The sequence below is a fragment of the Schistocerca cancellata genome, chromosome 3, assembly GCF_023864275.1.
Source record: "Schistocerca cancellata isolate TAMUIC-IGC-003103 chromosome 3, iqSchCanc2.1, whole genome shotgun sequence".
Lineage (NCBI taxonomy): Eukaryota > Metazoa > Arthropoda > Insecta > Orthoptera > Acrididae > Schistocerca > Schistocerca cancellata.
The window spans coordinates 167457423-167469497 of NC_064628.1; the positions used below are offsets into that span (position 1 = coordinate 167457423).

At 40.7% G+C, this 12075-nt stretch overlaps 1 protein-coding gene across 1 annotated transcript in view; it reads right to left on the reverse strand.

The window, feature by feature from the left end:
* Positions 1-557: 557 nt before the first annotated feature.
* LOC126176180 (juvenile hormone esterase-like) overlaps positions 558-12075 on the reverse strand; it is a 306116-nt gene continuing 294598 nt past the window's right edge. The window contains exons 7-10 of the mRNA XM_049923321.1: positions 10298-10443; positions 9944-10088; positions 8472-8607; positions 558-826 (exon numbers count right to left, since the gene is read on the reverse strand). Of these exons, the coding sequence (XP_049779278.1) occupies positions 637-826; positions 8472-8607; positions 9944-10088; positions 10298-10443 (617 nt within the window). The 3' untranslated portion in view covers positions 558-636. The remainder of the gene's footprint in view (positions 827-8471; positions 8608-9943; positions 10089-10297; positions 10444-12075) is intronic.

Here is a 12075-nt window from a genome sequence, read left to right on the forward strand (position 1 = left end):
TGTTGTTAATATTACAATCGGAAGTTTACACTTAGCTTCAAGTCGACTGATATCGGAAAAATCTCTCACCTAGAATGGTTAGAGAATGCCAAACGGACAATAATTTTCAATAGTAACCCGTCTGGAGAGGATGAGATGCCACCTATTGGAAAAAAATCTAAAATAAAAGGCGCGACACCTCGATGATCTCGTCCAGCTGACATTCGACAAATTTTTACTACTTCAACTCGCCAAGAAAGACGACAATTTCATATGATTCATCTCGTGGCTGAAGCTCACTTTATTGTCCGTGTTTGTCCACTCTCCTCCACCCAGTCACCCAAGACTGTGTTAGAGGATTCTAGGAAAAAAAAATAGCTTTGTCACTTAAAGTCTTTCGACATTTTAAGAAAGTCACTTGCAATAAAGGAAACTAGATCTTGTGGTACTGATAAGTGTAGAGTTGCTATGGAAATAAGTCGCTCCTTTACAGTTTTGTTAATAAACGCACATGAAAAAAAAATTCAGTGTACATGATGTAGACTCGTACTATCAATAATAGATTCTACAACAATGGAAACGATTAAGTTACAGCATTTATTAATTTGTGTGTTAAATACAATAAGAAATTCTCCTTCTGGCCTTAACTTGTGGCAACTACAGTTCGTCCTTAGTGTCTTCCTGTACTCCGGAATCCCACAAAGAAGTTAAGGATCGCCAGAATTCAATACGTTCCTTGGTGAAACCCCTCTTGGCTTTCAACTCTTCGCCGATCTCTAAGTACTCCGGTTCATCGTCAGATGTAACTTTCGGCCATGTTACAGGATCACCATCTGGAGTTGGGTTCCTGCAAAAGCAACAAAGGCAGTAAGAAAAAAAAATGGAAGTATGTATGAGTAATGTTGGAGGAAACGGTATGCACGGACATTATGAATGTACTCACGTTTTCTAGAACATCTGAGATTCATGAAAAGAAATTACAATGTCTGTGTTATTTTTACGGTTCTGTACGACAGTCGGTATAAACGGAACCCTATTGGGATCACTTCCTTGTTTGTGTCTGTCTGCCCTACTATTGAGACCTCTTTTATTCATGAACGGATAGATATATCAAGTTGAAATTATGGCAGGTATACGGTTCCTTTCCGGTGTAAAGCAAACTTCTAAGTCAATCCAGTCAAAAGTACGGCCATTTATGTCGCATATTTTAATACTCGAAAACTCATTCATCAAAGCCTGCGGGCTACTTCCCGTTGACCTAGAACCATAAAATTTGGCAAGGAGTAATGTTTCATTGTGCAAATGACGGAAAAACATCTGAAAATTGCTAATATATATATATATATATATATATATATATATATATATATATATATATATATATATATACATATATATATACATATATTAACAGTTTTCTAAATTTGGACGTTTTATATAAAAATCATCGGCGCATCAGGAAGGAGCTAGAAACTTCAAAATTTATATTAGAATTCCTTTTTCATTGTAAGTTAATGGAAACAACATGCTGGATCTCACAAAGTAAAATTTTGGTTGGAATTCATAATTTTCTGTTTTTGTGTCCTAAAAGTTCAGAAGCAAGATAGATTAAGCAAGTGATTAAATAAAGCTAGGATGTTTAGATTTAGGTAGAAGGGAGCTACGCTATAATAACAAAGATGTGAGAAGTTTCAAAAAGGTAGCTATAAAACTATAGCTGTAGCATCTCTCCAAAGAGCAAGTTCAGAGCTCAACTATTGCATGCAGTACAACTAAAATAATTCTCTCGCCAAAAGTATTTAACCTAGCCACATTAGAATTTTATTACAGATACTTACTTGTGTGATGATTGCACAGTTAAATCGAGAGCTTCATTGGCCTTCCATGTCGGAAGCCGCGTCGCATTTGTGCAGTTGCCAGGAACAGCCTTGGATGCCGTATTACGTAACTCGATATGCACGTAACAATGAGTTTGCATTGGGGTAAAGAGTTAATAGAGGAATGACTCCAGTGTTTTATTCTCAGTTTGCGTATGTCGTGTTTTCACGTGTCGCCGCAGGGCAGGCTTTCTACCACTACTAGCGTGGCGTTTGATGAGTATTAACATCAAATTTTGACGAACATTCACTTTGATTATTTACATCGATAACGATTATTGAACAGTTTAGTTATCTAGGGATAATAGGATCCGTGCAATAGACTCTGAACAGCTCAGATAGTACAATAGCTGATATGGTTAATCATTTATCTGGAATTTTACGCTTTGTCGTTTTCAGAATATAGTGAAAATTGTTATAGTAAACTGCTTTTTCTGTGAATCCCAGACATCATCCTAAATCCTCAGAGTAATGAACTTCAATAATCAACAACTTTTATTCTCCATGAGAGTGGGCACACTGAACTCTAATTACAGGCATACCGTTTTTGCTATCACTTTCTAGTTGCCAACATTGTAGTTAGCCTGTGTTGAGAAAGGCAACAATAGAAATATAATATAATAATTCTTTAAATTTTCCACCCTCCGCCCCATAACTTGACCATCTTCTTCTGCGCAGATGCACAAACAGTGCTTGGACTCTTAAGGGAATCGGCAGTAAAGCTCCGATTAATGAGTATAACGGGCAGGGACACTACGAATATAGTTCAAAAATGGTTCAAATGGCTCTGAGCACTATGGGACTCAACTGCTGTAGTCATAAGTCCCATAGAACTCAGAACTACTTAAACCTAACTAGCCTAAGGACATCACACACATCCATGCCCGAGGCAGGATTCGAACCTGCGACCATAGCGGTTGTGCGGTTCCAGACTGTAGCGCCTTTAACCGCTCGGCCACTCCGGCCGGCTATGAATATAGTGGGGGACAATAAGTTGCGAATGTTGGTCTCACGGGAGGCGTGCCAGAGATAAGTTCAAAAAATGGCTCTGAGCACTATGCGACTTAACTTCTGAGGTCATCAGTCGTCTAGAACTTAGAACTAATTAAACCTAACTAACCTAAGGACATCACACACATCCATGCCCGAGGCAGGATTCTAACCTGCGACCGTAGCGGTGACGCGGTTCCAGACTGAAGTGCCTAGAACCGCACACCAGCCGGCAGAGATAAGTCCCTGCAGTCGCCCTATCCTCTGTCTCCTCGGAGGCTCAGATGGAGAGAGCATCTGCCATGTAAGCAGGAGATCCCGGGTTCGAGTCCTGATCGGGGCACACATTTTCAGCTGTCCCGTTGACTTATATCAACGCCTGTATGCAGCCAGGAGTATTCATTTCATTGTAATTGTAATAATATCACATTAAAATGTTTCCTTTTGCAGTTAGTTGTCCGTCCGCCTCTCCGTCCGTATGGGAAGACCCTATTTCTCGGGAACTGGTGGAGATATGAAGCTGAAATGTATGTCAAATACTATGGTATTCGGACCCTTGGTGGCGTAAGTAATTTAAACTTCTAAGTCAGTGCAACCAAAACATTGTCCGTATATGTCACATGTTTTGATTCTCACAAACTCACTCATCAAAACTTATAAACATCGAGCTTGGTCGTGCAGTGCTGAAGAGCGTACATGGAAACAAAGAGCACATGGGATCGAATCTCAGTCAGACCATGGATTTTTCCGTCTTACCTTTAACCTAGCCTTCACCTGTCAACAAAGTGAGGATGCGCTAGAACAACACTTGGTTTGGATTCCACGTTAGACCATAGGTCCCTCTCCCCGACTCAACTGAACTGGGATAGGCCAGGAACAGGCAAGGCGCCGAAGCGGCGTCCAGCAGAAATATATCCACCAGGTCACTGAGCTGCACAAATTAGCCGTCCGGCGTGACCGAACGGTTCTAGGCGCTACAGTCTGGAACCGCACGACCGCTACGATCGCAGGTTCGAATCCTGCCTCGGGCATGGATGCGTGTGATGTTCTTAGGTTAGTTAGGTTTAAGTAGTTCTAAGTTCTAGGGGACTGATGACCTCCGAAGTTAAGTCCCATAGTGCTCAGAGCCATTTGAACCATTTTTATGATGTTTCAGCGGCCTGCGATGTATACACCCCGTACTGCAGCACTCGGAACACTGTCAGTTTAATTATAACCACCTTGTATATCCGACTGCAGAATTTGGCTTGCGTGAAAGACCACAATCTAATAATGCTTGTCACGGATTGCTCTAGTGATTAATTTAAGAGCGGAAAAAATTAACTGGTGAATTAATGATATTAAAGCTATTTTCCTTGGCAGTCTGTGATTACCGATAGCTTACCTAAGCTGTGAACTATTGTCTCGTGGACGCGGAGAAATTTTCTGAACTACAGATGAATTACGTGCTGCAGAGGCTCCTGAACCGTTACTTTGAACTTCCGATCCTCGGCTATCTCGAGGCGTTATGATACCAGACCTTCCCGCCACTACAGCCTAGTCCTGCACCTGAGGTGGGAGTCCAGGCTGTTGCTGGCCGGATGAAATTCTAATCGCCTCCCTTGTTAGGTTTGTTATGGGGCCCACTTTCTGTGACGCTGGAATTGATATAAAGGACTCTTGCAACCCCACTGGCTGAGTCGGTGTGACTTGGTGATAGACGGGTGTCACTATCATTTTCAAGTCTGTGTGCATAATGCTTCCTGCAGTTGGTAGCAACCAAGCAAATAGGAGCTGAGCAGCTCCTATATGTACTACTATCGCTCAGCAAAACGTTCGCAGTTACTTCCGTCATAATTTCCTAGTGATAGTTCCGCTAACATCTCATGACGAAGCTGTGTGCTCTTCCACGGTAAATAAGTTCATGCTGCCCCTACTTGGGCTATTCTCAACTCAGATCTTTTGTCTATTAGTTATTTCCAGTGTGATTATCTGTTACACACTGACTCTAAAAAAGGGGATGGGTGACTTATTCATACTTTGTTTCATGGGTTCAGCGGTTCCTCTTATTTTGTCTTGACCTACAGCAAGCCGTTTTCGTGACAGTTTGTTGCTTAATTTGTGTGTGTGTGTGTGTGTGTGGTTTATCAGCAAATATAATGTAACAAGTCACCCCGCATTTCATGAGTTTTATGGTCAATATATTTGAATTTTTACCAGACGTCTCTGTCTTCTAGTCTGTGGCATTCCCCTGTTGCCCCCTTTCAAAAGCTTCCAGGAACTCTTGACAAAGTTCTTTGCTACAACCCTCGAGCAAAGGCAGATTGGCAGGTAAGACTGATTATTCCGTCTAACAGGGAATCAGCGGCAGACAGTTCAATTAATTACGCATCCAATTTGCAGTCATCATTTCACCTTCGTTTGATTTACAGCACCGCCAACCAGTCTCCAAGTTCCGACCCATTGTTTCCAGCCAAAGCCCAACGACCTGGGAAGGGGTAGTGGGGCTAGCAAGAGAGAATACTTGGGAAGGTATTACCATTTTAGGCTTTTACCTAAAGACCGTGGAACAAATCGGGAACTTTTATTCAAAACCGGAACAACTGAGTTACTTAATGATATGCAGCCACTCGTCGTTTACCATCACGCACGATTTTTTTGATTTGGTACAATTTTTGGAACGACACCAAAGAGTAACATCGGCCACCCACAGCACACAATTCATCTGCTCAGTGTATGCATTTGGCCCTTGTGTTGCGATCGCAGTTGTAGGAGAAACTACACTGTGAAAGTGTGAATATCGTCTGTCCGGTGTTTTTACGATATCAGTGGTCCTCGGCATATTCTGTCACCGTTACCGACATGGAAACAACTGGATTCTATGGATAAATTAATGTATAAATGGAGGACAGTTCTGCGCTATCTTAACTATACAGGGTTATTACAAATGATTGAAGTGATTTCACAGCTCTACAATAACTTTATTATTTGAGATATTTTCACAATGCTTTGCACACACATACAAAAACTCAAAAAGTTTTTTTAGGCATTCACAAATGTTCGATATGTGCCCCTTTAGTGATTCGGCAGACATCAAGCCGATAATCAAGTTCCTCCCACACTCGGCGCAGCATGTCACCATCAATGAGTTCGAAAGCATCGTTGATGCGAGCTCGCAGTTCTGGCACGTTTCTTGGTAGAGGAGGTTTAAACACGGAATCTTTCACATAACCCCACAGAAAGAAATCGCATGGGTTTAAGTCGGGAGAGCTTGGAGGTCATGACATGAATTGCTGATCATGATCTCCACAACGACCGATCCATCGGTTTTCCAATCTCCCGTTTAAGAAATGCGGAACATCATGATGGAAGTGCGGTGGAGCACCATCCTGTTGAAAGATGAAGTCGGCGCTGTCGGTCTCCAGTTGTGGCATGAGCCAATTTTCCAGCATGTCCAGATACACGTGTTCAACCGTTTCTTCGCTCACTGCAGGCCGACCCGTTGATTTCCCCTTACAGAGGCAGCCAGAAGCTTTAAACTGCGCATACCATCACCGAATGGAGTTAGCAGTTGGTGGATCTTTGTTGAACTTCGTCCTGAAGTGTCGTTGCACTGTTATGACTGGCTGATGTGAGTGCATTTCAAGCATGAAATACGCTTTCTCGGGTCCTGTCGCCATTTTGTCTCACTGCGCTCTCGAGCGCTCTGGCGGCAGAAACCTGAAGTGCGGCTTCAGCCGAACAAAACTTTATGAGTTTTTCTACGTATCTGTAGTGTGTCGTGACCATATGTCAATGAATGGAGCTACAGTGAATTTACGAAATCGCTTCAATCATTTGTAATAGCCCTGTACATACTTCCATGTCACTGTACATGTAAATCACAAGAGCAAGTATGTTTCCTTCAACTGACCAGTGTTAGTCACTAACCTCCGTTTGATTCGTTTCTGTTGAATTATGTCAAATATAAAACTTTTTTACAGTCAGTTGTAAAGTCTGTTTCAAGGAGAGTTTACTTGGGGGGGAGAAGTCAAGGTATTAGTAGAGGAATTCGGAAATCAGTTTAACGCTTATAATAAGTTTGAAGTGTTAAGCATCCACAGCCGAGATACTTGGTGGCAGTCCCTTTAATTCCGTCCCACTTTTAGTTAGTAGTACTACGTTTTCAACAATTTTCGTTTTTCTCCGTGGAATATTCATCAACCCGAAGAAACAACCGATGCGTGTTTCGAACGGATTCAAGACCAGCAGATATACGACGCTACGTCGGTTCGTTGCATAAGCGGAGTGTGAAGCATACTTATTTTAAATACTCATTAACGAATGTACCGTTTAGTAGCAAAATGCTAGTTAATAGGCACAGCCACTAGAGATCAGAAATGAGCTGTGTACCCTCGCGTTAAACTCGTCAGCGGGCCAACGACGTTGTCTCCGAACTCGCAGTCTATCTGCACTCGTGAGTCTCTGCCACTGCTCATTTCACTGTAAACTGGTCAGTTGAGTCTTCATGCGGTACAAACGGACTCCACCAGCGTTGAAAGGAGATCCAGTACACGGGATTGCAAGCATAACGGAGTAGTCGTGACACTGCAGCTACATACAGTATTTATTACTGTTATTATTATTAGGTGTGGTAGGACCTTCTTGGACAATGCAAAACTATTAGCCATGTTTTTTACATATTACATATGTTTTTTCACGATGCAGGTTGAATTAATCATTTCGTACCATTTGATGAACTCTGCATGCTATTCGTCTGAAAGTTGGAATACATCGTCGAACTTATTCCAAACATTACTATTCCTGTAATGGTGCACATTTCCAATTGTATGCACTGCGCCACTTAATTTTCGTGTTACAACCTCCTCAGCCTCGCAAGAAACGGCTTCGTTACAGATCATCTGATCGCGACAATCTGTCATTTCGCCCTCTCAGTGATACTTCACATCAGCAAGATCGTGCACTCAACTTCTGTACTGAGTCATGACTCGCCTTAGGCCCCTGTACACTTCAGTAAAAGAGATTCGACGAGTAGGAAGCGACTGCAGCGCTACTATGCTCAGACGCGTCATACTCGCAGAATAACAGAGTTGGAAAGAAACTGCTGTACCGCTGATGTAACAGCAGCGCCTTGATTTATAATATGCGTAACCCTCAACATCAGGCTCTTACTTGATCCGTTTCTGACCTCTAACCGGCTCGCAGGTCGTTAGCAAGACAGAGGAGGCAACGTTAGCAAACTTGGTATCTCCACTGTCCGCGGGCTTCCACGAGCAAATACGGAAGCCAGCAAGTGTGCAGTGTCTCCTTCACTCGCACATGGGAAAGTGGCACTGTCAGGTACATTGAGAGCAAGAAACACATAATTGGCACATTGATGTAATGTCTGTTGTACTACACAAAACAATCATGTATAATCAATGGATCAGCAATAAGTACTCAGTTTGAACCATATCCTGTCAATGCAAGGGTAATTTACGTGTTTGTCGCGTATACCTCCGTTAGAATAACATTTTTAAATTTACTCTCTTTCCACGAAGACACTACTCATCGATAGTTTCCTCACAGTGAATTAAGGGTACAAAAATCGATAGTTTTTTGTAAATTTTATGATATATACCGTTATGTCTTAATTGATATAGTTACCCAGTTTTAGCGAAATCTGTCCACAGCTTAGTCATTGTTTCAACCATCTTCATGTCTTCGTCTGGTAACTCGTAATCTTCCGGATAGAACGGGTTTCTGGGAAATAAGTAGAACATTTCATCTGTATGTCCAGCACCTGAAAGTAAAATCGTGACAGCCATGCAGCAGTTCCAAAAAGCAGTAGTTATATGAAGCGATAAGCTTTCACACGAGAGCAAGTCATATGAGCGACCAGTAAGAATGGGGCTGAATTTGCATTGAGATAATATATGGAACTGTTCATAGGGGAAGACTCTTATTTATATCGGTAATCTTCTGTGTTGAACCCTGCACAAAGCCGAGGTACTTAGTTGTTCAAATGTGGCAAATACCTCCCAATGGCGGTTGTCTGCAACAACTGTGTAAGAAACTTTTTATAAAATCTAGTGACATTTCATCCGTTCGAGGAAGTGGTATCCTGCTAAAAATTTCAATTTCTGTATAAGAGAATGTAAATCTCTTTTAATTCTTTTTGGTATTTTTCCGAATGTTAGGTTTCCCGAACTATTTAGATGTAAAGAATAGGTTAAAAATCTTGTAGTCTATTCTGCTTGCCTTATTATTAATAAGTGAAACAATTCATAGTTTGTCACAATTATTGCTATGTTTCGAAACAAATACACGGATTGCACGTAATTCAAGGATTCTGTACAGTTAAGAAATGCCCGCTGGACTCTTGGAGCATATTAATTGATACTAACATCTGCAAATTCGCTTAAACTTGGCGGTAGAACCATATCTCCCTCTATTATTGAGTAAATCCCTTTATTAACAAGTAGCACACCAAGCTCAATGAAATAAATTTACTCAATTTTATTAATCATTTTAAGTTACTTTCACATTTTAAGAGTTAATGAGGACAAATTTTGTGTCATATGCGTTTATGTGGGAAACAGATCGCGGTCTGCAGTGCAAGATTGTATCCACAGATGAATTTTAAAAAATGTAACAGTTATGTGACAGGTAAAATCTGAATATTACCGTTTCACTGAAGATTATGTTGTTGCCTTAGGGGGTTTGTGATAATAGTTTGTTCTGTGTAAGAGGATACTTTATAAGAAAGTTGTAATTTGCGCTAACCGTACTCTGACACTTATAAGAATTTCGTGGTCTTGTGCTTAGTATTGTTAAATATTAGCATGAGGTCCTGGGATCGTAATTTACTAGTAGATGGATGAGCCAGATGAACAGCTACGCAGCTAAATAAACAGGTGTACAGACTCGCCGTGGCGTGGAATACACTTATCTTCGTACCAGTCGTTGATACAAATGGCGCTCGTGTAAAGCCTAACTAAGAATTTCACCAATGTAGTAATTTATTATTCATTATTGCGCTGTTGAAATGAATGAGACGTAAGGAACCACATTTTCTGTAACATACTAGTCCAAGAATATAGCAGTACATTAAAGTGTAGCTAAATGTTTTATCTTACCGAAATCAAAGTCAATTTTTCGATAAGGATCTGCTGTCCTGTACTTTCCTCTGTAGGTAAAATAATAATAGAAGACAGAGGCAGTGTTTTTGTAACGTCGGACTGTCTCATCACTACCGCATGTAAACGCGGCATCAGAGTACATCTATTGCAAAAGTTCAAAAACATAAAAATTTGCTTGAAATTTAACAACTATTAATGAAATTATTTCTATATTAATAAATACATACATAGCAACGTGGATTTTTGCATTAATATGCTTAATTTTTACAAATAAACTAGGTTTTTCTATTATGAAAGTACACTGAAATAGGAAGTTCCCAAGTGTATACCATATATCGAATTTATACTCACGTCAGTTAAACCCTTGGGAGAGAGATCTCCAGATGGAAAGTAAAATTCACGAATCTTTTCTATAACGAGGTCTGCGTTTTGTTTTGGTATCACTACCCTCAATCTATTTTCGATCTCTTTCCACGCGGAATTGTTCGCATAAAGTCCTGAAAGAAAATGCATCGTTATTAAAAAAACGTAACGCTTGTTAGTAGTAGGTATAAACCCTATTACAGTGGCTCCAACTAATATTAAGGCGATACGCATATTAATGAAATAGTAACTGACTATTTTATGTTAAAAGGATCAGCTGCTTTTCACTTACCGTAATTTACTGACTAGGCTAAATCAATTAAAATTTGATATCATTTCACATACGACAGTTTTCAATCCTACATTCTTTTCTAATGTGAGTTCACAGTAATCGGAGCCCGAATTTGTTCTTCCGTGGTCCTAAGATCAGACGCGCTTTGGAGGACGATGTGGCCATATGTATATGAAACGTTCTACATGTTTCATTTCTTGCACGAAAATAGTCGTGATGCAACAGCTATTGTGTCACGCTGAGTTACATTACGTTACTCATACTCCACATTTCCCACGAAGAGGGAATTCTGAGGTTCGGCAATAAGGATATACATTTTATATACATGGAATACCAAGAAATTACTAAACATTAAGGAATATTAGTATGTTACAGTGGTAGTGTTAGTTTTAAAATTATAAAAGAACATTAGTTTTAACACCTTCTGAAAAGATAGTTTTCAGTGAAATAGGAGTTGCCCAAAACATATTTCCGTAATTTGATCTTTAACTCCACCACACTATCCACGATAACTGCTGGATACAAGTGTACCGATGCAATTCTATCTGTGCTAAAGATAAACCTCCGAAGTTTTTGTATATGGAGTATTTCATCCTAAAACTGTACTCACGACATGCATTTTTTTTCTCTCAGAAGAGAAATGAATGTTTCAGCAGAGAGTTAACAATATTTTCCGCTGACTCCTTCAACTATTTGTAACGACACAGCATTATTTCGTAAGCGGAGTTTTCATAATGGAACTAGTACTAATTTGTGTTTCCTATTCTTGTAATAAAGGCAACTAGGAAGCTATTTTGAAAGATGTTACAGAGGGTAAAACTTCAGTAGCTAATGTGTGCCTCCCTGATTGATTGTCGAGTTAGAGAGTTGCAGCTTAAAATACTTCAGATGTATGATCTGTACCCGACCACATCCATCGCTTTTTGCCCTGCATCATTCAGTGTTGTTATATTGGCTTTATTAATTATGGTACTAACCTACCTCTATTCAGAGGAGGTGAAATTAAACACCTTTCAGCAGTCTAGTTTCCAACCTTATTTTACACTCCTGGAAATTGAAATAAGAACACCGTGAATTCATTGTCCCAGGAAGGGGAAACTTTATTGACACATTCCTGGGGTCAGATACATCACATGATCACACTGACAGAACCACAGGCACATAGACACAGGCAACAGAGCATGCACAATGTCGGCACTAGTACAGTGTATATCCACCTTTCGCAGCAATGCAGGCTGCTATTCTCCCATGGAGACGATCGTAGAGATGCTGGATGTAATCCTGTGGAACGGCTTGCCATGCCATTTCCACCTGGCGCCTCAGTTGGACCAGCGTTCGTGCTGGACGTGCAGACCGCGTGAGACGACGCTTCATCCAGTCCCAAACATGCTCAATGGGGGACAGATCCGGAGATCTTGCTGGCCAGGGTAGTTGACTTACACCTTCTAGAGCACGTTGGGTGGCACGGGATACA